This window comes from Osmia bicornis, chromosome 2, assembly GCF_907164935.1.
Source record: "Osmia bicornis bicornis chromosome 2, iOsmBic2.1, whole genome shotgun sequence".
NCBI lineage: Eukaryota > Metazoa > Arthropoda > Insecta > Hymenoptera > Megachilidae > Osmia > Osmia bicornis.
The window spans coordinates 9,736,600-9,762,903 of record NC_060217.1 but is presented as its reverse complement, the minus strand read 5'-3'; the positions used below and the strand labels follow the sequence as shown (position 1 = coordinate 9,762,903).

Genomic DNA, 26,304 nt, shown 5'->3' with positions numbered 1-26,304 from the left:
CCTAGGAAATCCCTCAATTGCTATTTGATTATACATTCAGTTCATTTACTCTAGCGGAAGAGATTTTGACTTACCCCTCGAGCGATAAGATCGGATTTTTCGGATGATTTATCGAAACTCTTTAAACAAAGGGTGCTTTAATGGACGTTGATACAATTATTTGAAAACTAACGAACGTACGAGCTCGGATCGATACGGTAAAGATAATAAGATAAAGTTAAATTTTCAAATTGAAAATTGTCTTCACCTTTGGAAGCGTCGATGAAGCTTCGTTACATAGCGATCGAGGAATCGTGTCTTGGTGAATCGTTCAAGATGTTAGCCTTCGATTATTTTCAGCGTCGTTAATTAAACATCAATCAAAAAGTCAGCCGAGAAGGGCAGTGTCGCAAAATTGTTTTCAAAGAGCGACGTCAGACGTTCGATATTCGCTAGACACGCGATTCATAATTTCCTGCTCGGAAACGACGGATTGATAGAACGGTCGAATGAATAATGGTCGACGTCTCAGACGTCTCAGCTAGTTTGAATGCATGCAGAAACGCGTATATTACGTTCTCACACGACTGGAAGCATTAACTGTACTTGAATTTTATTTTCTTTCAATAATTCTGATATCTATATTGCCATCATGGAATCTGTTTAACCTCTTCGCATCCACTGAAGAGATACTTTGCGAAGAAATTTGTATCTAATACATAGTTTGGATAAGATGTCTCTAGTATTTCTTACAATAAAACGAATCGAAACTTCCTGTACTATTTTAAACAAATTGTAACCAATTTTTCATTCCATGAAAAGTGAAGTACATCGATTTGTACTTGGGAAACATAATAAAATAAAGAAACTGCAGCAAGCATGCAATGCATCTGTACGGAAGGTGCAGTCGATGAAAGGTGGATCTCATTAAATCGTGCAACGTATTCCTCTACCAAGTTCTATATATATATTTTTCTACCTCTGCTTAGGAAAAAGCTATGGCTCGTCCCAGTTCCTAGTATCGTCTCTTATATAACACGGTTGAAGCTTTTAGTATATTGGATAGCTTTACACAACGATAAAGACGTTCAAACCAGCCAGGTCCTTTAATTATTTTCACTCTCGTCATTAATTAAACGACGAGAAAAGATTGCATCGCGCCACGAATCGTTCGAATGTTATAGAAATCATACGAATGTTTCGTAAGTAAAATGGAAAGAATTTCATTAAGGATTTCGATTGCGTTATTCGTCTGGTAATTAGGTCACGTTGATCCAGCAACTTGTTTCATTTTTTTACAAGTGCGTGAAAACGAAAGGGTTAATGTTTCTACATATCGATCACGTTATTGCATTCGAGTATAGACGCGTGCAAGGTATCGCGACTGGCAACGACCTACATGCATCATTCACAGCGACGACAGTGCGCACAGGGTTCATTCACATTACAGGTAACAATGCGGCGTCGAATTGACTGTATCTCCCACGTTTATGCACATGTCACTGTCACCAGAGAGCGGAGCATTTAGTTGACAATTAGAGGTAACCGTGCGGTCAATGGCATTGCAAGCCTCCCTGTGAATTCTACATCAGCAAAGATAATAATACCTTCGCATGCTGTTGCTCTGTCCATTTATCGATTCTGTAATTCGTTATGGTTTCGAAACATCGATTAACAGGGAATAAAAGTGTTTCTAAAAGTCTTTCTCGAGCAATGGTAGATCGTAAATGCATCAGTATCCACGATCCAATCATTACGAACGCGTGATAAAGTAATCGAGGAAAGTTCGATCTACCGACACGAAGTAATCATTTGGAATAACGACGATCCTCGGGTTCGGATAAACCAATGATGGTTCTCGGAGCTGGTGCGGGAAGTCACGTCGAAGCTAGGATATCGTATCTAAGATTTGCATCTGCCAAGAGAATTTCACGATCTCACGGCACGAATGCGGAATGCACCCGTTCACGTTGATGCAGCTCGTAAAGCGGGGGCTCGCGAATTCTCTGGATCTCGATCGAGACGCCACGCGTATCCCCTCAGCCCGGAAACGTCGTCCATTGAGATTCCCGAGGCGCAAACCGAATCCCACTATTCCTTCCGACACCTTTTCTTGCCGCATTAACATTGTATCAAGCACAATGGAGCGACGGACGATTTTCAAGCGGATCCGCGCATTTCTATGGCAATCTGTCAGCTGCCACCCATGATCGATAACCCTTCTGCAAGTTATCCAGGACACTGTGCTGGATGCGTCAACTTCTCGGTCTCGGGAAAAGGTCATACCGTTAAGGAAGAAGACGGAATGAAAGGAGGAAACAGGGCAAGACTAAGTTGATAACTTACGACGCCTTTGATATTTTGTCTGAGGCGAGCTAACAAGGGATCGCTTTGAACTTTTACCTACTAATTTAGATGAAACTTTGCGGGTTTATAGAGCGACCTGAGACAAGGATAATGGTATACTTCATTTGATCCTAATCGTCTTTCAACGCTCTGAAGCTTAATTTCAAAAGGACAAATAAAAATGTTTGAAATAAAAGATCCTATTCAAAGATACCTGACGCTACTTTCCTTTCAAACAAACTCAAACTTTTCACGAAGGATCGGTAAGAGAATACACTTTGGGAATGCAAGCAAATACTCTTAAGGTATAAAAGCAGAAAAGCGAGTTACTCGGCTAAAGTTAGAAACAGACGTCCACCAGCGTCGTTTCGGGTCAGCTTAATTAAACCTCGGAATGTTTTAGCCGACGAACTGTCGCATTGTTGTAAGTTCGCAGATTTATCTGGACCGTTGGCCCGTGTACCGCAAACAGAACAACTTAGAACGGTGATTTGTCACGTTGGCCGTGATATTAATTGGGATCGTTACGCGTTTGCTCTCGCAATCAACGTTCCTTCGATTCACGAACTCGTGACGAAGGAATTTGTAGAATTCTGATCGTCATTCGAGGTTACGAGAAACAATCGTCTATACTCGTGTTTTTCACCTCGAGGAGGAGAAGGAGGATTGAGAAACATTCGTGAGCTTTATGAAATTTTGATAGTTGACTGCACAGAGATTTTTTGGTTACAATGGAGAACGGGAAGCGAACATTCTCTTGTGGGAAACGAGTCAGAAAATCAGTGATAATTCCGCTGGAATCAGGAAACGCTTGAAAGCATTCTATCGATCGACCTCTGGGACTCTATAGATGCCTAAGAAGTTCGACAAAACCGCTTGAAAGTTCAACCAGGGAAAAAAGTTGAAAAGAAACTTTTCAAAGGATAGAAACGGCGGTTGATCTTCGCACGTTTCAAACGTATGGAAAGAATTCTTCCACGGAATATCAATCCTTTTACCTATTTTTAAGCTTGCCAAGTCAAGAATTAAATTAAAATTATTAACTGAATACTAGCAGCGATCGCGTTAAGGTAATCGGTAAGGTAATCGGCGAACCGTGTACCGATTCGACTCGGTTGATCGAAAGACCGGCAGGATAGAGTTATCGAGGGCGATCGTTAGCAAAGAAATAATCGTATTTCCGGAGGGATTCAGGTACTCACGGAAACGGGAGCCGTGTGAGGTGTGGCTGCTTCCTGCGTGTGGTGAAGTCGACTGGGACTGGGGCTCGACCTTTGCGAACTCTGACCACGTTGCCAGGACCCTTTGTTATTGCTGAAAACAAAATTAACAATCGATTATTGTACGTTCTCTATTGTTTAAATTGTCAATACATAATAACTTCTGGATTCCCAAATTGAATGTAAACAAAATTTACTCAACTGCACTGCGTCTATAAATTAGCAATTCATTCGTGTTTTAATAGAACCTATGCTAGGATTGCAAGAAACAGAAACTTTTACGTTTAAAAGAAGAATGACATCGATCGAGCGATTGCATCTGGCAATAAATTATTCTAGGGCCAGACTTGTCATCGTAGCTACGTAGTCAGCAATAAATTACGAGATCGAAGGTCTCCGGACGTGATTTACACGACTGTTCATCGATAATCGCCCTTCGCTGATGCAGACAATGATCTACGAGAGAATGATCTATTGCTTCGTGCACGGCCACAACCGTGGATCATCTTATTTCCCGATCTCCGCGTGAATCTGGCTTAGAAACTTTGTTCGTCGAGAGGATATCCTGTTTGATTTATAAACACGTTATCATGCTGCTTTCTATAATCATTTAATAAATAACCTGATTTTTTAAGCAACTCCATCGGGAGTTTCAAATCTGCCCCCCAAAGGTGTTCATGGATCGTTTAAGCCTCTTTAACGAAGATGTATCTCTCAGGTAATCACTTTTTAATTATATTTAAAAGTTATTAGATTATTAAGTTACTCCTGAGAACAAGTTCCGCCTTGGAGTTTCAAGAGGAAGATGTACTCGTTGCTTCTAAGACCACTCCCAAGTCACGAAAGAGAATCTTCTCGTAGAAAGTGGAATGAATCGATGAATTTCTATCATTGCCTCGTGACCCGACTCTCCGATCGAAGATGACTCGTCTGTCAATCACCGGTTCCACTTCCGTCTACTTGCGAAAACTTGGGAAAAAAATCTCTTTTTGAACACGACACTCGAGACGCTATCATCTTTGCACCTTTTACTGACAGAATACCGCGGTCCTTTCATGCTGTCGCCTATCAGCGGATCCATCGTTTATCACACCGCGATCTCCACGTTGAGCCGATAACGACGTATTAGGTCAGAGTGAAAGCATCGTGGGAATTGATTCGCGTGGCCCGAACGAACAGGAAACGTTCGACAGTAAGGTCACGTCAAGGCGATGGAGGTGGCACGATTAATGCCATTAACGTTTAACTTTATAGGCTTTCCTAGAATACCACTATCCTAGCCAGACCTTCACACGGAATGCTCGTTATCTTTCGGATTTTTATCGTGTTTCATGGCCGAGGCAATTCGCGAGTTGCGCCTGGGATTAATTTAGTTCTACGAGAACGCAACCTCGATAGGGTAATTTAACGAGTTTGAGATTGGTGACATAACGTCGCGTGAAACGGGGTGAATAGAAATAGCGTATTTAATTAGAAGACAAACGTTGCCATTTCGAATGTCTTCGAATCTGGGTCTTGACCTACTTAACCCTTTCCTTACGAAGGGTGACTATAGTCGTCCTTAATTAATTATGAACCTTGATGGCTGTCGGCTTGAAAATTTCGCAACGATCGACCATGAAAGATGTTAACAACATTTAAGAAGTATGTATATTTGAACGACGAGTAGTGAAGTCGATATTTGCATATCGATTCACCCTCTCGAGCCAGTATTTGCCAAGTACTCGAGAAGGAACCGGAGAATTTCTGTTTCTCATCGCGGAAATTGAGATATCGAAACGTCGCGGGTGAATCAGTCGCGTGTGTTCGCGAGGATATTAGCGAGTCTAACCCGGGGCGGATTTCTCGTCGCGAGATCCTGCTAATCCGGTCGTTATCAAGAGTTTCGTAATCATCAACGTGCACCACACGTTGCACACCGTGTTCGCCCCGTTTTCCTGTTGAAAGTGCAAGCAACTCGGTCAATATTTCCAAGGCTGATGGAAACGAGACGGTTTCAGTGCCGGCACTGAAGAAACATTACAGAGGTTCTCGGATATTTATCTGAGCGAAGTACACGGGTTTGTACTTATAATTATCTCGAATGTTTAAAGTTTTCTGCGAGCCGAACCGATCTGCTGATTTCTTCCCTCGCGTGTTCCATTATTTATTCGATCGTTCGACAACAGGTTTGGTTATTTCTTTTCTTAAGATAAAGTCGGTCTTTCCGAGCAAACATCAAATTGAGATACCAAATCTGAATCCTCTTTGAAATGTTTGTTAAAACAATTGGCAAAAACAATGTGAGAAAAATAGCATTTGGTTTTTAGTTCGATCGAGATTGCAAATAAGGTCTCGATTCAATTATTTCTTCAAAGTAGAAGGAACTGAATTTTAATTTTGCCTTTATCCTTTGTTCGTTCAGTTTGTAAATCTTCAGGTAAATATATTAAATAAAATTTCCAAGTTACAAACACAAATTATTTTAAAAACATCCCAAGAATTTTATTTCTTTACCCTCAAAAGCGGTATGCTCTCGTCGGCGAAACAAATTACATTTTCAGTCAACAGTCGAGAGATAATCTCGCAGTATAAACGACGAAGTAGTCTCTCATTTTAATAAGAGAATTCGTAACGTCCTTAAAGATCTGTTCACACTCGAAAGTTAATTGTTGACTGATTTCATTGTCGTATTGAAACAGACTCGATAACAAGGAACAGCGACGCTAAGATGAATTAATTCTCTGACTTTACAATTCTAGACAGGATTTCAAGCTCGACAGCAATACAATTCGCTGAGAAAATGAAATATTAATGTAAACAAGAGTTCGAAAGTGTACTTGGAATAATTTATTCCTAAGTATCATGTGGATCAATTTCTAACGATGTTCAATTTGCATATTTTCTCTCTAGTTAACACGCTTTCGTCACTGTCGCAATTAGTTCGAACATGTTTGTTCGTCGAGTGACGATTCGACTGGTGTACGAAAAAGCTGGATTTATGTAAAAAATCGCACGGTTCACCTGTGTCAGTTGGTGAAACTTTTCGGTATTTCAGTACTACGTTACAAGTTACTATTCGGATAACATTGATTTATGCAAACACGAAACGTCCAACGTGCACCGCCAACGATAGCAGAATTTTTTATCTTGTTTCCATAAAATCTCGTAGCTGTCGTATGTGTCTGGTGTACCCTCTTTCCCTCGAAAATCGGGATGCTCGTTAGTTTCGTCGGCAAATGCGAGTCGAAAAATTATTTTATGTTTTTCTCGACGGATACGAGCGAGAGATTTTTTCACTAAAGCACATGTAAAACTGAAACTAACATCAAAGGAAATGACTGATAAAAATTACGAAAAAATATTAGACATATTCGCGATGCTGAATTTCAATGAAATATAATTCTTATTTTCATAATTATTTTTTATCATGCCACATGTAACTTGCAATTTAAATCTGATCCCAAGATAATACTAAAAAATGATGACAGACGAAAGAGGGAAGAACGCAATCAAAAGGATCACATCGAACAGAGTGAAAATCGCTTATTTATTTAAACGATCGATCCAGTTCCGCGAAAGGGACTGTGAAGTGCAAAAACGCTTGCATCGGAAGCGTGATCGGGATAAAAGGGTTAAGGGCTGGCGTTAAAACCAGAATTTATTCGATGCTTCCCTATCGACGCGTTTCAACCGCGTCCTCCCTTCCACTTGGTGTATTTCTTTTTTTATTTTCAATGGATTTTCGCGGTATGCGGCACAGATAAATCGACGCGCACCGTGCAAATAAACAATCGCATTTATCGCCCTCAGGATTCACGTGGGTGTTCCGTTACGAGCCGCAAGGATCGCTCGTAAAATCTTACCGGTTTCGCGATACGGCTACGTTCATCCAGCTGCGACGACGCGATCGCATACGAATGAACCTGCAGTTTTATTTCGCCCGTTCGAAACCATTCCACCGGCTAGCCGCGTTTTTAAATCGATCGGCAAAACCTCGTGAATCTACGAAGCGCTCGTAAAAATTCTCGTCACTGTTACTGAATCGACTCGAACGCTCGTATCCGCGACAATTTATGACCGATGATGCTGGGAAATCGGTAATCGCCAACTTTGGTAGCGATTGCACGGTGAAAATTTATTGTTTTCCTTAGAGTGTATATTGGACAAAATTAATATAATTTTGTCATTCTAAGGCAATCAATTCTTATAAGAAAGATCACACTTTCTCCTTTGTTAACTAAAGGTTTCTCCTGTCCAGAATTATTGAAAAATCTCTCCTGATACGATTCATCCACTATTTTCCCCGTTTTATTTTCAATTTCTTTCCGATTCCTCTTAGCAAGGTTACAATACTGTATTCTTTATGTGTTCGAAGAAGTAACCGAACGCATGGTAAACGTGAAACACAAAAATAGTTTTCAAAAATAGAGTCTACGAATCGTTTTACAGCATCGACGTTTTCGGTTATTGTATCAAGGTAAAGTCAACATCCAAATGAACGTATAGTTTCAAAACACATGCATCAGAATTTGGATTTATTTTGGAACGTAACAAAAATGGTTGTTTTGCGAATCAATGTGAAAGAATCTCGTTCGAATAAAAGATAAAGAAAAACAACGGAGGTTTCTGGTAGACTTAGCGGCCCACATTCCGGGTAAATATTTTCGAAAATTTTCGTATGCTCTGTTTATCCGAAGAAAATCTTACTACGAAATTCTTGCTCGAAACGTTCTTCGTTTCTTACCTCGAACGCTAAACTACTTTGATCTCATTTTTTGTCCTGTTAGTCGACCCGATCAATTAACCCGATCAAATGCACTAATTGCAAAACGTTCGAGTCGATTCACAATGTGCAAGTTCCTCTGGAAAGTATAGCAAAGTGCTCGTTAAAATCTAGGGTCTTATCAATTAATATTTACGTTCGATTGCACCGTATAATACGTTACAACCGTCTTGAGAAACAACATTGACGTAACAGAATTTAATAATGAATCACGACTTCCTTTTTCACAACTGTAACTCTTTCGTATCGCGTAGATTCCGTAGACAACGAGTCAATTTTTATAGTACAAAGTCTTCTGGATCCTGTTTTAAAACGTACAACCTTACGTGCGCGAGTTACTTGAGTTCTGAATAACAAAGTGCACCACGCGATATCGTGTTTCACGAAACAAGCGGATGAAAATTTTTATAACTAAATGAACGTTCGTTTTACGAACGATCGTTCAACGTTAACAAGCTATTACGGCTGTCTGATGAGTTGAAATTGAGGAAGAATCGGTGATTAACTACAGCGCTGACGCAACGATGTTGATCGAAAAATCGAGGGATCGGTAATGGCGGAGTGACGAATCTCGTCGAGAAAACTCTTCGCGTCACAGGTGATTTCTGTACTATGTTTTATCACCGACACGGATTCTGATACATAAATCTCTGCCGACCGTAAATCACGGAACGAAGGTGTCGAAAAGACGGGGTGAAAAATGTTTTTTTTTTTTTATTTTTGCTGATCGCGTCGAAAAGTTGATTCGATCGGGAGAATACGGGTTGATGCTATCATTAACTGATACATCATTGATTCACAAAAATTTTACTATTATTACAACACTGCATTTTTAATTTTCAACCTTTATTCCAAGGTTGCTAATTATTTAAAAATTTTTTTTTAAATTGTACCTCGACTTTCTTTGAAAATTTCTGCTCCTACTCTCGACAGCAAACATGATCAGAAGAAATTCTGAAGGTCAGCGTAAACTTTCTACCCAGACCCTGAAGAAAAACCTGAGCTTGCCAAATTCTGCTCCCCGGCCGAGCCGCACCCATGTGCCCAATAAAGGTAATTGTGCTAAGGGTGATATGGAAAGGGAATTGCGGACATTCTCGAGTGATCACTTGCAGTCGTCTGCTGTAATTAACTCAACCTGGAAAATTAGATGAAAACAACGCTTCACCCTTGTCAAGTCGAGTATTTAATTTTTCGTAAAAGGGATAGTTTTTCGATTAATAGTGGAAACTCAGAAACAAATGCGTAATAAATTGTAATGTTGACAAACAGATAGTTTAAACTGCGCTATTACGATATCGATAAATCTCTGTAGTTTAACTGCGATGACAAGTTCCTGAATTATAGTGTTAGAACACTTGCGAGTTACGATATCAACGAAATTTCGTATCGTGAAATTATTATGTCAATAAATCGTTGAACTGTGAACTTACGATATCGACAAGCAACTTGATCGACCCTCGATACCAACAAATTTCCGTGTTGCCGGCTTATCGCGGGAACAAATTTAAGGACAAGAGAACAGAGTAGGGTGCGAAAATGGAATAGAAATAAGAAATCGATTCTTATATAAAAACGAGTACTTCACTCGTGGTGAAGATTTATTATCAACTACAAACTACGTTATTCTCAATGACGAGTCATTGAAAAAACAAAGAAATATAGGAATACTATGATTCACGTGACGTGATAATGTATCGAATAATAACCGATGACTAGACTGCGGATGTTTGCAGAAATGTATATTTTTATAAGATCTTGACAGAAAAAATGTTTCAACTTTAATCTGCAATATTATCGTCTAAATGTTAGATTCTAAGAAATACAAATCATTTTTAAGCGCACGATTTGCGCTTTGTTTTCTCAAGGGACGACTACTTGAAACACTTTTTAGCTTTCGGTACGAATACATTTGAGAGAGAATTTGTTAGAGACGTCAATGTCGACGCGATGTGAAAGCGTCGATGTTGTGAGACACAAAGAAAAGAGAAATCGAGTACTGTGTCATTTACGAGAGCTTTTTCACGGACCAAGTTTTCAATCTGCCGAACGACTGGAAAGCGTGGCAAAAATCTAGGTCCCCGGGGACGAAGCAAAGAACATCGAGCTCTTGTGTGTCCTCCGCTTTGAGGACGCTCGGAATAATTACAATATCGTAAAAGTAAGTTCGTTTAGTTCTTAGTTGAAAAGTTTCACGGGAACTGGTAACGAGAAAATTCGACGTCTTCGGGAACTCGAAGAAAAGCTTCCTTTTCAAAGATTCTCGTTAACGTTTGATATTGTCTCGCGAGAGGCGAGCAAGGAATTGCAAATTTTTCGAAAATCTAGTTAAAACTTTGCTCTTGCCGCATCGCTTGAAAACAATTATAATAAATGTTTCGCTCCGATTGAAATGTTTTGATAAAAGGAAAGTTTGAAACAGGTGAGCTTCGCGAGAACATCGATGCCAGGGGGAAAAAAAGTGCTTTTCAGGAATTTCGTTTGGATTTCGAAAGCGAAAAAAATAGAAGCGAACGCACACGCGACTTCATCGACGTTTGATTGCCAAGCATCGAACAGAACGAGAGATAACCATAAATCGTTCGGGACGCGTTTTCGCGTGTAAAGTGCAATCCTATTTGCCAATTCATATTCATGACGAGGCGCTGCAATCATGCATGGCGTGCTTTCAATAATACCCGAATAATCTGACGTTCGAATCAGAATCTACGCATGGACAATGACACTTAACGAGTGTTAGCCGTTTCACGCTTTAATCTCTGCCTTTATGCGTGATTTTATTCGTCGACTAAACGAGGAAAAATGAAATTTCTATCCGTGCCGTGATGTTATAAGTTTCATTTATGAATTATCAATATAAAACTATGTAAATGGTGCGATAAATAAAAATCACATTCGAAGACATTTTCTATTTCTTATTTCCATCAACCCTTAAAATCGAAGCGTCAGAAATTTTTCTACAGAAAACCACGTGTCTGTAAACGGGCGTAACACGATTTCCCGAGAACGAGGGCAAAAAAAAAGAGAAATAGAAAGGTTGGAACAGATCCAAAATCGAAAAAAAAAAGATACTAAATCGATGCAGTTGAACCTAGAATCGTGTTCACTCTTTTTTTTTTCTTTTTCATTGCCCAAAAACCAGTTGGACTGTGAAATAAACTTTTTCGTGGTACTCTTTAGTTTCTATTCGACACACCGACGCGTCGGTAATATAAATAAAACATCTTGATATTTATTCTGTAACTTATTTCTTCCTACGAACGTGTGTGTTTCCATAGTATCGGAAAAACATTCTGGATATTGCGTCACCGGTTAGGTCTGAACGAAGAGAAAAAGCCTCCCTTTTCCTGTTTTATTTCCTTTCCATGGAAGGTCATTGTCAACGAAGAAGAGGGAAACTTGCCGTGGAGCAATCAGACGGCCGTATAAGCGGCATCAGCAAGCAAGAAAGAAAAAGGAAGAGAAAAGAAGGTAGACTTGAAGGAATAATGAAAAAGAAAGTAAGAGGGAAGGAGAGAAGGGACGGTTGAGCGAATTCCAGCATCGTTCTGGTAGCTGGTAGAATGGCGACGCGTAGGGCAAAGTACTTCTTCTAAGTCCACGTTCGCACGAAACGGAAGCTCCTTCTACCCAATGCTCGTTCTCGCAGTTCCCAGAACGATCTATACTGTCGGCTTTTGTTTTTGTAATAACGTCACGTTGCTACTGCTTCGTTTGTTGTTTGGATTTAACTCTATTCTACTTTAGTAAAGTCTGTTTCTCGCTCTTCAAGTTCCCATTTCAACGAATTGTTTGCATTGGGTACATAAGGATTAGGTACTAATGTTAAATTCTAGAAAATTGGTAGATTTGTAAATTAATTCTATGAATAATAATAATGGTAGACTGTATGCAATGTGTGGTCGTCGAAGTACTAAGCTAACAGTTTATGAACTCTCATTGAAAAATATTTTACTAAAAGCATCGAAGAATATTTTGATAAAAGAACCAACAAGATTCTGCATCGAATACATTAATACATTGACTAACAAATGGGGAAGTTGTAAAAAAATAGGGCGATTACCGTAAAATCTCAAATAATAATCTGAACACCCAAGTATAATGAACCTAAAAGTTTCTGGTAAAATGGAAATTTATACACAATACTAATTCATAATTTTTCAAGATTTTACTTTAAATAAAAGTTTAATACAAATGTTTTCCTAGAAAATTCTAAAGTCCTTGTCAAGAATTCGAAGCACAGATTTAGTCAAAGATATTTTATGTGGAAAATGTCGGAAAATGTATCGTAGAAAAGATAGAGAATATCAGATTTTTCATTCTCCCATTTCTCATTCGTGTCAGGGGCTCTTCTATGAAAAGCTTGATCCGTAAGTTAAGTCAAACCGAAGTTACTGCTTTTCGCAAGTTAAATGGAACAAATCCGTTGAACTGGAAAGGATCTGGATTGCGAAGAGATCCCTTGTATCCAGAGGTTTTCAACTTGCTTCGTATTTCCTTATTTTTCCCTAATACTGTGAACGACCACGTTCCTGTGACTTTTATCCTTGTACGATGTAACGAATTCTATCCCACCCAGGGTTTAATCCATCCTTACGTTCTCAAATTTATTTAGCTTAAATACCATTTTACCAAATGGCTCCTAGTAAATGAAGCAGAAAACAGAAAAGGCGAACAAGGTCGTCAGAATTCGGATGAAATTTCGTCGGTAACGATTTACACCGTCTGTTTTTCCTCGCCAGGTACACGAATGGAAACAGTGGATTACTCGGTGGAAAACAACGGTAGGGGTTCGAATCGAACGACGATCGAAAAAGCTTTTCAGCGATGAAAAAAGGCGAATAGCAGGGGTCCGTTTGCGGGATTAAAATTTGTTTTTCGTAACACTTGGCTCTGCCATCGATCCGTTATTCGTTGCCTCGCGTTGGGTTGAGAATTGCTGCGTTAAAGGGGTGGCAGAGAAGTGCACTTGTTCCTTGCCTGCAACTACAAGCATTAATCCTCGATTCTTTGACCTCGACCTCGATGCAAAACGATTTCAGCCAGCGAAAGAGGTCGGTCGCGTGCAGCTGCAGGGCTTGAATTATTCTCGATAGATTAAAATCCCTTTCTCCGTGGATCGACAATCTGCCAGAAAGGACGATTGTGTGGCAACAGGGAGAAGTCCATCAACGAGATCAATGGCTGCCGGCATTCATCGTTTAACATTTAAATATTTTAGCCCCTTTGAACGCGTTCAACCGCTTCCCACACACGCTTTAGAATAAAGCTTTGTCTGTTGTCTTGGTAACGATTGGAGAAACAATCCGATGTATGGAACGTCGATACCGTCTTAACGATGTCTGACGTCGTGTCATCGATTATCGGCTCGCCAGTGATAGGTAACTTCAGATATGACAAATACCAATACCGAATCGTGAAATTATCGTACTTCCATCGAGCTATTCCTATTTTTTCTTTCTATCGTGCAAATAACGAGGAACAGAGGTCTCTAAATTTTCTCTATCGCTTGGCAATTAACTGCGATCAGCGTATTAGAGAGAAAAGAATCTTTCAATTGAAACGGCCACAATTAAAAACAACACGAGTCATTATTGCCTCCGAACGGATGCTGGCGAACAACGAATAATAATGACGGATACGTGACCGAAATGCCTTCGGCCGTGGAGCGCGTTGGCCAAGCTATTACGATGGAAAGCGGAATACTAAGAGAAGAATCGATGGTTTAACTATGCGAGACGTACGAGCGCGTACAATTTGTCCGAATGATACGCTAGTTTTCGTTGAATACAAACGAGCAGCCCGACTGGTGGCACGCGCCCCCAACTCTAAAGAAATCGTTTTCTATCTCTCCATTGTTAAAAGCGATTCATCGAATTGAATCCGGTCAGACTAGAAGATAGATTCTATTCTTTGCGGATAGGATATTATTAAGAAACACGAAGAAGGCTTCTACTGTACTGCTAGATAAGATACAAAGATAAAAGAATATTATGTAACATTTTTATAATCGATCATTTAATTAAAAAAGTGTAATGTAATATGACGTAAAAAGTATTGAAATAATCGTGCAAATCTATCTTATCTTGAATTCGATTCAGATAAGAGAAGAAGATCGCGAAGTGTTCGCGAATGAAATGAAACGAAACGATCCTTCGTTTCTTGCTCGCGATCATTGCTCGACATTAAATTAGTTACTTCTCGACAAGCGATAATCTCTCTCGATACACGGATTCGAGAGGGAATACGAAGGTGCAGGGTGTTGCATACGCTGAACGGTTGGCAGCAGGCAGCTGCTGTCCAACTACCGACAGCGCATCTTCGGACCGGTTTCCAAGAGTGCACTGCCACGAGGAAACCTCTCGTTCAAAGACAGCCACGTTTATCGACTCTATCGAGATTTATGTTAATTCCAGGATACCTCGATCCTCGGGGAATGATGTATCGGGGGACGGGTTTGCGACAACGCAGCTTCCAGCGATCGATCCGACTGCAAAATGCACTCCAGTACCATTTGCTTCGACGGAGTTTACAACGCGTAAAGACACGAAAAAAAAAGATACGAATCGTAGCTGAATCGCGTCGATTTATAGCGTTTTAAACGTACCGCGAAAGATTAAGCGATTCGTGATGCAATAACAAGTGGAGAAAAGTGTTTATTCGAGGCGTGACGAATCTTTTAAAGAGAAGAGGGCTGTTAAATGCCCTGCTCCGTGGACAATTTTCCCAGTCTGGGATACAGTCTAGAGGGTGACAGAAAGAACAGGGTGGGTTCACTCCTCTGGAAGCATGCGGCACGCGTGCCTACCCTCATTAAAGGAACCATAAGCGGATGTCTACGAAGAGATTTAGTGTTCTTCAGCAAACCAGGTTCAAGTGGTTCTCATTCAAATTGTTAAAATTTCATTCCTTTTTAGTTAGTTGATTGTATTTAATTTATAGTATTAAAGTAATTCGTAATTGAAGCTCGTTTTTCAACCACTCGAGGGTAAATGCAAGAAATCTCCGTATCGAGCAGAAAAGATTGAGCCTTTCTCGTATATTATCCGCTGAAGGAAATATGTCTTCGGAATCGTATAGGACGGCAGCTGGTATGCAACTTAAATCCGCTGCATCTGGACCGGTTTCAGGCGTGCAGCTAGGATGAACGAGCGTGCGGAAAGAGGGTGCGCTTTTATTCTTCGAAAGGAAATATGTGGCACGCGAGTCGTGTGCCACGAGTCTAGACGTGGGTGGATGTATGTACTATTTCTATACACACGCAAATAGCTACGGTGCACGCCACTGGTTCTCATCTGGAAACTTTCATCCCTCGTTTTCCACGGTGACATATCAAAATTCTTTTAACTTGGAACGTATATGTACTAAAGGGCTGCGATATTAGCTGTAGCATCTGAATGTAAAATATGAATGCCATCGTTCAAGAGACACTCAAGATAAAACGACGACTTTCAACAATTTGCACATCTTCCCATAGCGAAAGAAAATGTGGAGAATTGCACTTTTTTATATTGAAAATGGTCTTCTCGTAGGGAATGTCTCAAAAAATATTGAATACCTATTGAAAGTAAAAATCTCGTTTGCTCTCGAGATAAATTTTTGGATAGACACTGGTAACAGAAGCACTTTCGCCTGGTTATCGTGGCTCTGGTTTGTTGGAAGATATCGAATCACCTAAACGAAGAAAAGAAGCCGAATCCTGGCGCGCAGCTGTCGCGTGCCCGTGGAAACATCTGCTCCTATCTTGCCCCTTTGGGCCATCTTTTTGCCCTCTCTTCGTGTTATTATTTCGCGGTACCCGCCGACGATTTTTCCCTCGGGCTCCGTAGTCCTCTTAACGTTCACCACCTGCCGTGGAATTTTATACGCTCGCAAGGTGATCCCGATGGGATCGATAGTGAAATTCTATGAACCGTGTAAAACGTCTGTACAATCAATCGAATCTGTATTCATACCCATTCGGTGGTATGATACTTTTTTTTCGCAAGATGAAAATCAATTTATAAAATAAACATGACCTTCCATTTTCTAATTTAATTTTTCGATCAATTTGAATTCACTATCAACGACTCCCACGCTGCTGAATCGCAACAGAATTTCTTGTGAATTCGATTCTGATGGAATAAAATATAAAATTGATAATTAGAAATAAAACGCGTGTCAAGAAAATATGTTCCACGCAGGCGGAAAATCGTTTCTGTATCTGGCAAGTTCGTTACCGTGAACGGGATTGGACGTTAAATCGAGGCATTCGTTTAGGGAATTTCGATAACGTTCGTTCTCCGATCGGAGCACGATAGTATCGATTCGGGTTATCTAACAAGGTCACTGAACCTCCTTGACCATTATGGAGGACGTTGCGTATTGATTCCTGTCCCCGCTTCGCTTCTCCTAATAAATGATGGAAGTTATCGTAGGCCAAGGATCGATTCCGACAGTCGAACCTTCAGAATTATTATTGCCGTTCTCCGGGAATCGCGAACGATCGAACGTCAACTGGAGGATAATTGAGCTTTCAAACGGAAAAAAAAGCGCGCGCACAAATGATTTCGCGTTATTCAATAATTTTTATCATACGATATAAAAAGATTGAAAAATACAATTTGCACGCGTTTATTCCCGTTCGCGTCGTTATTTGTTCATTATTTCCTTGTGAACAGTTAACAAATAGCAGCTTTGTATCGAGAGCTGTTTGAAAGCCGTATTTTACTTTTTAATGAAATAAATTCCACACAGGTAACCATTAAATGAAATTGCATACTTTTCAATCTGATAGAATCGCGAAACAAGAATTATTCAATCCTTCTGCATCGTTTGGGTTAAATTGAACCGAAGTGAAAATCTACCGACTTTTATTAAAATTATCCATCCAAATAGTGATTCAATCACACTTATTCACTAATAAAAAGTAAAGCTGAAGAATCGGAACGATTGAATCCAAACGGATTAACTTCAAATTATTTCACTCGGCGAAGAGGCTCACCGTCAGTCCATAAATTTTGAAAATTTAATTACCTCCTATCAATTATCTTCGGGGCCATTAATTACATTCGACAAAATAATCGTGGCCCGTTTCGAATTTACCGTCTCGATGTGAACCTATATACTGCCAATTTTACGTAATTAAAATCCGCTACCTTCGATTGCCTCCAAATTAAACGATATCGTAATAATAATGACGGTACGCATTTGACTCGTCCCGACTGAGGGAAATAAAAAATTACCGACTTGTCTCAATGACAGCACTCCGACAACTCGGTCGACTTCCATTCGGAGAGAGAGAAAATTTTTATATCTTCTTAAGTACAGTCTCTCATCACCGTATACGGTTTCGAGGCGCATTATACCGGCGAGGTTGTTACGGGTGCAATTTAGGAGATTTAACGAAGCTTAATAACCGCTTCGGAATATTTAAGGAACATTGCGTTGATTATACGCGCCCCCGCGTTCGTGTACGATGCTTCTACCTATCCTTAACTTTTTATTTTCCTTTAAAATTGTTAGTACCTTTAGAACGAAGAAAAAACTACGATTTTCCAAACACATGAGCAACAAGATAATTTGTGAAGATGATTTCAAACGTTTACGATGGTTCTTGAATCTCACATGTTAAGTCATTAACCGTTCAGAAATCTTCAGTGCACGATGCACATCCATCATTCTGCCAAACGTGGACGTACACTTCTATCAGAGTTCAGAAAATGCTAATTTACGCGCGCATCAGTGTCACGCTGCACGAAGTGTAATTAGGGGCCCGGTAATTAGAACGAAATCTGTGCACGGTACTTGAATTTCAAGAATGTTACTATTAACAATGAGGTACGTTTCCAGGTAACATTTGAAGGTATTGAATAAACTTCTCTTAGGAAGCACGTTTTTTTCCATTTCATGCAGGCAATCGTACGAAAGGCTTCTAAACTCATCGATTAATCTGCATTTTTAATGGAAATTGCCAGGTTCCGTTGTGGACTCGCGTGTCGAGGGCAAACAAAACGACGTCCCACGCACAGTTGCGTGAGTTTACTTCGCCATAACGACGCTGGCGATAACTCGGAGGCAGCGCGAGTGCGTTGACTGGTGCAGTTCGGATTGCATTTGCATGGCTAATTCGTCGTAAGAGGGAAATGGCACCGTCGACATTATCAGGAAGTCGTACGAACAAAACGTTGCGTACTGACATTACCGGTCCTACTTTTCTGTTTGCCTTCGCATTCGACGTTCGAGTGAACAAAATTTTGCAATGTACAAAATCCACGAAAATCTGCCGTTTCATCGCTAATTTTGGTATTTAACTTTTTACGTCAGCATTCTTTACTTCCATTTTTATTTGCTGTGTAATTATAGTCGGAAACGACATAATGTTTACTTTTATCAATTTTACACCCAATCTTCGAAGGGCCAGGTTAATTAACATAAGCAAATATTACGCACGTCACGAGATTCAACGTTCGGAATATTTGAAATGCATCCTCGAGCTGTCGGAATTATTTGGACACGAATTTTCCAGCCGAGAAACGGCAGGAAGACGAATTGAAAGCGTCGTTCAGAGAAAATGTGACAGCCAGTTTCACGGTGTTTCCGACATCAACTCGAATTTCAGCCGAGCTCCTCCGCACTTTCGTTCCCATTAATTCCGCAGTCCGAATTTCCGGGATAGTTTAATATCAGAAGCGGAACGACTGTTTCGAGTGTTATTGTCTGCACGCCGGAGGGTAATCTAGAGTCTCGTGGATTTTATCCCTCTTTCGCACATTTTCCACCCGATCATCCCTTGAAAACTTTCTATTTTTCCTTCGCTCTTATTTCCCGAGTCGTTGAGAGCTCGAAATAAGAAGAAAATTGGTCTTATTTAATACGGTGACCAGGTACTCGGATATCTGTTAGAGCTTAAAGTATCTAAAGAATTTAGATTTCAAATATTTTTATAAGAATATAAAAACCTAATTCCAGCTTGGCCACGCAATTTCATATTTTTATATAATTTACCTGATACTGTTCCTACTTCTCAATTTTAACTTTTATGATGAGCTTGCCCGTCTATCTCTAGAGACAATATTTAATCACGGTTATTAAAAATGAAGCCTCCGTTTTAATTATGAAAATCCAAAACTCCCGGTATCTTTATTTGATCTGAAGAGAAACCATCCAGAAATGTAAAATTCTCAAGTAAAAGTACATCGTAAAATTAGGCAAATTAAATAGTACTTTTTCATATGGCTTGTTAAACATTCACACGAGGATATTACACAATCCTGCATTTTTCGTCCATCGATCCATTAATTAGTCTCATTGAATTCGCGGTTAAATCACGTTCGCAAAGAACCTTCTTAAACCGGTTAATGCTCATTATCGTAACGCGAGTAACACAAGAATATTAATTAACAGCACACTTTCCTCGTTTGGATTAACCGGTGCCCGATGATAATCAGATTTTTCAGCTGACCGTAAATTAAGTCTGGTAAAAGATTGTTGTTCAACGATTTCCTAGGTAGACACGATGATTCCTTGCACATCAACCTGCGACCATCCACGCATGGTACGAGCAGGAAGGAAATTACGGGTTGTTATAATCTTGCCCCTTACGACATTGCCCATGGTGATACGATTATCTTGTCGATAGCTGGTATTCACCTACCGCCGTGCCACTCGATTTTCCTTGCAATTATGTTTTCAAACTATCGACTGTATCTAATTATCTTGCAGATCGTGGCTCATTATAATGATTAGCAGTAACTAAGTTGCGAAAACTTTCCTCTATAACCATGGAGCGATGTCAACCTGTCAGATGCACGATAGTTACGAAATGATTGGTAAATTTGATGAATTATTTGATGTTTAGGGAAATAATAAGGGAATTCTTAGAATATAATAAGATTTCGAGTTGGAATTCAAGTCGAACTAGTAGATTCGATAATCGAACAGCGTGGCCGCAATTAGGAGCCAATTAATTTGAATCGGACGCTCGAGGCAAGTTGGCTTACCGCTTAGAATTTTCATTCGCTTCAAGTTTCCTCGTTCACCGTCAAGATTTCGACCGAATTCGTCAATTATACAACCGAAATCGTTCTTCGCCGACTACTCGAGGAAATAAGAACTAAATATTGACGCGAAATTAGGGAGAGCTACGACCAGCGAAAGCAACGGTATTCCAGCTTTTCTTTGCAAAGTATACTTTGCGAAAGGGAAGAACGACGAAGAAGAGACGTTAAATATTTACGGAAAGAGAGATTCCCGAGGGAGATTGCCTCGCGGAAGAATCTTGAGAGCGCGGTTGAAGAGCATTAATTGTCGTTTCGCTTGAAATTAACTGGCGATTAATTTCCCTGCTGTTTAGTATTTCTTCGACTACGTTACAACACTTGTATACAAATGATAAATGATTCCGGATGAATTTCAGCATGAAATTAAATTTTCAACGAAATTGAGTTGAAATTAATATCATCGAGTATCATCATAACTCAGATTTAGCTACTCTAAAAGAAGTGCTCGATTGCGAAAATGCAAGAATTTCTCGGTTTAATTTCCTTAATTAAATGTACAAAATTATCTAACGAAAAATATATGAGTACCATTAACGTAATAAAAAACGTCAGCCCGCTGGTATTAACTAAAAATACGATACCAAGCCTTGACGAAACGTAAAACACTGTTCCACTTTTACCGAGCCGAGTGAACTCTTGATACTCCATAAATTATTGGAACGTGTTTCATGAATTCTGTAACACGTGAGTCACTTTGATCTCTTAAACTTCTCTTATACAACACATGCCTTGCTTTAAATAATATCGAGCATATCATGTTAAAAAAAAAAGAAAACTGTAACTTTATTGCTACTGTGAAATTGATACTAAACAATCATTTTCGATGCAATGAGTGGTCAATATCGAGGCCTTAATCTTTCTCCGGTGTAAAAACATTTCAAAACCATCAGTTTCATGGTTTTTCACCGCAATAAATTTCAAACACGGTAAGAAACAGAGTTAATTTAATTTAGCTCGTCGAGGCGCACGTAATTCGCTTATTACTTAGCGCACAGCGAGTAAATTATTAGACACGCGTCTAATAATAATCTAATAAATAGTGATTTCACAGAAATCCTAGCTCGTTACTATCCGATAAATAAACTGGATGTAACACTTGTTCGCGTGTGTGTTACGAAATAGATATCGATTTCACTACGTTACTTGTACATTCGATCAAACAATAATAAACAAACGCATCGTAATTGCCGAAGGAAATAAAAGTCGAATAGCCACGTTTTATTGTATCCGTTCGATTCGAAACCGCGGAGAAACTTCTGATGGAAAACGATACAAATGTGGTCGGAAGACAAGGTTGAACGGTGAAACGTAAAATCGTAGATGCAAAACAGGATGGCTGACATACCAGAAATACGATTTCTCAAGGCGCATCGTGTTCGTTGGTAAACTTATTAACTGCTGTATCGTGGCCGGGTACACAGGTTATTAAGCACCGGCAGTAATTAACGTAATTACTTTCCGGCCATTGCATTAGCCGCTCGGTACTTGGCTATAGCCCGAGCAATCAAGAGACGCGAATCATGCAATTTTAGGAATTTCTGATAATGATATACGCTTGATTACAAGGCGTTAGTTATTTCGATGATGTCTTCTTGTTAGAACAATGTACCGATTCGTAAGGATACAAATTATTTAACTCTAATTTAAAATATAATTAATAATCATGTACCTTTTCCACTGACTTGTTTATATAAAATGCACTTAACTAATATGGAAGTGAAAATTGCTCTTTGGTCGGTATTGCACGGTTCTCTCATGATCATTAAACGTTACATAAGAGGAGAACATTTTAGTTACACGTATATCTCTCTCGCGTTTTTCCATATTTAACTCAAGTAAAGAGAATAAATGAAAAAAGGGGAGAAAGGCAGGTACGTACGTTCGATTTGAAAAAGAACGGCTGTCTTAGCGGATGAGACACGCTTAATATTTCGTAATGTCGGTTGGCTAACGAACGCCATTCACTCGAAACCCGACAAACATATCCGCTGCATCGACCACAGCCGACTCGTTGCACGAGTGCAATCCACAGAGGCACTCGGTGCACCGTGAATAGCGGCACGTGTGCCAAGTGCCGCGTTAGAATTAATATGCCGGCGTTTCGTTTGAAGGGAGAAAATAAAGGGAGAAATAAATTTCAAACGGCAATAGCCTATCCTCTACAACTTTTCACAGTCCTTCCAGGAAGCAGCAATTCATTGTACAGGGAAAACCGATAGACACCGTGTCTACGTAAGAATTTAAATAAATAAATTTCACGTCCTCTCTCTATCTCCAACCCTTTAACGTCTTCCTTCATTTCCTCCTCTCGAAACGCGACAATTTCGTTAGACAAATTTATGCTGATACCACTTTGCAATAACAATCGAGACGGAACAGAGAGCAATTTCGCTAGCAGCTTGCCGGCTTAATCTGCCAGAAACACGAACCAATCTTAGACCACTTCACTCGGTGTCGTTCGGTAATGTAAACGCTCGATACGCAACTATCGTTTCTGTCTCGTCGGAATCCAGCCGTCAAAGCATCCCTCTGTTATTTGCTCCGAATTACAGAGAAATCCCGATGGAGCAAACAAGTGTACGAATCTCTACGTGTCTCTGGATCACTCGTGTCCACTTGTGTAACGAGTGTTAGATGAAAAGAAAAAAAAAAAAATGATCAAGGCGAACGACAAATAAACGAAAATTTCGTTTTTTACATCAAAGCGAGCATCGGTCGAGTGTACGCGCGGACCGATTGAAGCGTGAACGACAAAGACAGTACACGTTCCATTCGAATGTAATGTCTCGTGCATAATTACCGGCGACGAATCTTTTGTGCGTACACGGCCAAAGGATCGCGAACCCCTCGAGGCTGGCACGCACCAAAGTCGTACTGCCGGTAATGAAGCTCTTGTGCTCGGTATAATGAATGGTGTTACGTAAAAACCACTTATCTCATCGTGCATGCTGATGCAAAAGGATTCGTCGTTCCTTCTTTCTCTCGTTCCACGAACGATTTGGTGCCTCATCTCGCTCGAAGATGTTCCAACGACTTTCACCTATCTCTCGGATAATCATTGACGATACACGGTGCATCGAACGATAGATGATTTTGATATATTTTTTACTTGAATTATTTACAAGGTTAGATCATCGCGTGATGGTCGGATCGACGAGATAACAGGTGAGGGTTCAATCACGAGACGTGTCAGCGTACATGTTAGCACACGCGTTAATAATTTAGACTGCCACGCGAGACGCGGCGAGAGTCTAAATATTTAAACTTCTCTGCTCGTTCGTGCGTTTATTTGATCAAACGAATGAGCCTTCTACCTCGGAAATTGAGTATCCGTACGTTGGATCTGTCTGAAAAGGCTCGTCGTGTTTAATCACCGGACTGTTGCAGAAAATCCTCAGTTTCATCGCGAAATTGAAGTGTCGCGTTTAATACATTCGGATAATTCGTTTTATCTCACAGTTTTTTTAGCCCAACCTAATATTTAAGTGAGGAGTGGTAATGAGAGAATTAATTACGAATTAATTATTATTAATTCGAGGTCTCGTCCACGTTACTGTAACCGTTATAAACTTCGATCATCCGTCTCGATCACCGTGATTACAGAATAATAAATCACGGAATTCGGTCGGACTTAATCGAACGATTCGTTCCATCGGTACACGCAACGGGCTCAGAAACGAAAGGTTAAACGCGTGGCAGAGAAAGGGGCGTGCATAAAACGACAAGAAGGGAATATAAAAATTAAGATGGGACGCCGATGAGGCCTCGATGGAATTCACCGACGCCCACGAAGGCTTTGTATCCAGGGCCCACGTGGCGAGCGAAACAAACGAGTGGGCTCGTTGCAAAACACCTCTCGCACAAGGTATTCGTATTATATTTTGAAAACGCATCTACTTCTTGCGCGTTCACTTTCCTTCTCGCTTTACGTCGCCTTCCATTTCATCCATCATTCCTATTTCGCTCGAATAATCGATCTTAAACATTGAATTTGACGTCCGATACTCTGCCCTCGGCGCGAGGAACTCTGCTGAAGGATCGCGAATTGATGGAGCGTTTGTAAAATTCCGACAGTTATTTCCTTCGCGTTTTATTTTCTAGGTGAAAATTTGTGAACGTTGCAGAGCAAATTCTTGGAATTATTAAAACACCTCGCGTGCAATTCTCGAGGCACACTTTTCCTTTCGTCGATGCGTGCACAAAAGAGAGCAGCCTGTTCAACGACACGCCCTTTCTGCTGGCTACGAAACTAGACGCCAGCGTAAAACGGTGCAATTATGCGGTCTAATTACGGAATAGCATATATGCGCTTCCCACGCAGTTGGACTGACGTATCCAGAAATTCACCTGCGTTCTGCATTATAACTACTAAAGAAGAATTACGGAAAAGGATCCGCGTTCCTTTGGAATGCAGTTTCTGATGCCGGTGATCTTCCGGATAGTCAGATCCTACGTTCTTTCCACGTTTCTTTCTATGGAGCGCTGGTAAAATCGTTTCCAGCGTCGTTCAAGCGAACACGTTTATTATTACGCGATGTTTTATCTCGTCGTAATTGAGGCTCGTAAAAGTGGAATGTCGGACGAACTTTAAAAGAATAAGTCGGTTGAAACTATTTGTGACCTCTATTCCGTGTTGGAGGTGCGTTTTAGAAGGTGATTCCTCTGGGTCGTATCATTGATAATTTTGTTAGATAAATCGACGCTGTTTTCTTACCGACCGCTGGGCAACGATATTTCAATTTTCGAGACGTCAACTTTATGGCGGACTACACGAACGAATATCGAATGTATTCGATGCAGTCGAATCGTGACTTCGTTGAACAAGAAGAAATTTATGGGAGCGAACAGTTCACTTGGGGAACGAAACGATCGATCTGTTGCGGCTGGTTTAATCAGAGCGGTGGTAGCAGGTGGTTGGCACCGTTCCGACTTCGCCTCCAACAATTCATGATCGTAAAAACTAATATTTTCTGAAATATCGCCGATCAGATTTGAAATTCTCACACGTACTTTTCGACATTTCACTCGTTCGCTTTTCAAATTCACTTTCAGCACGATCGAGCATGTTTTTACTATTCTACGATCATATTATTTCAAAGGAAAGTTTGAAGTTTTTGAAATTTTTGCAAAATCTGTACTTCATCGTTAATCAGGCGTCGATAATTCTTCTAATCAAGTTCTAACTTTTTTTCCTCTGATTGCAAATTGATTCCAACTCTTTTTTGATCAGATAGAGGCATCTGATTGCGCACCAAAGACTTATGGGTCTTTCAGAAAAATTTTGACGATCTTTCCCTGAAAGTACTAATTGTACAAGGGGAAATGCAATTTCTCATTTTCATACATTTTAATTCTCTAAACAAGTAAAGACTTAAACGGTCCCTGATAAATCAGTTCGTCCACTGTGAAATTCGATTGAATTTATTTAAAAATTCAAGCGTCACCCACATATGGACGGCAGTCAACGGGTTAAAAAGAAGGAGAAAAACTTCTATTTTATAGGAGAAATTTAAATTTCCGATAAACGTCTTTTTCATCCGAGCGAAATCTCGCGATAAATTGACGACTTCTAGATCCTTTCCAGGATCTGTAATAACCATGAGTAAAAAAGAAAATCATTAGAAAAGCGATTACATCAGGAAATACTGTGATTGATCGACTCTTTAATCTCGCGAGATTAAAAATCAACGGAAAATCAACGGAGAAAGTATTTTGTCAGCTTAAATAAAGAAGAAGCATTAGGGTAGTTGAAATTAAGAAAACTTCCTCTATGAAAGATTTAACAAAGCGAATAGATTATTATTCAATGGTATAGACTTCGAAAAAGATTACAGCTGCGTTGCTCACGCGAGGGATAAAAATTAAGATCAAAGGATAAAAGGATTTTTGTCAGGAAATTGGATATTTCGTGTAATCTCTTTTGGCTCGATTCAAACACATGATAGGAAAGGAA

General features: G+C 40.0%; 1 protein-coding gene across 7 annotated transcripts in view; it reads right to left on the bottom strand.

Annotated features, from left to right (window-relative positions):
• The window catches only part of LOC114874844, a 111,348-nt gene that overhangs the window by 18,008 nt on the left and 67,036 nt on the right, over positions 1-26,304 (bottom strand). For all 7 annotated transcript variants that reach the window (XM_029184516.2, XM_029184514.2, XM_029184518.2 and 4 more), the window contains one exon: positions 3,528-3,639. In XM_029184516.2, the coding sequence (XP_029040349.2) occupies positions 3,528-3,639 (112 nt within the window). The remainder of the gene's footprint in view (positions 1-3,527; positions 3,640-26,304) is intronic.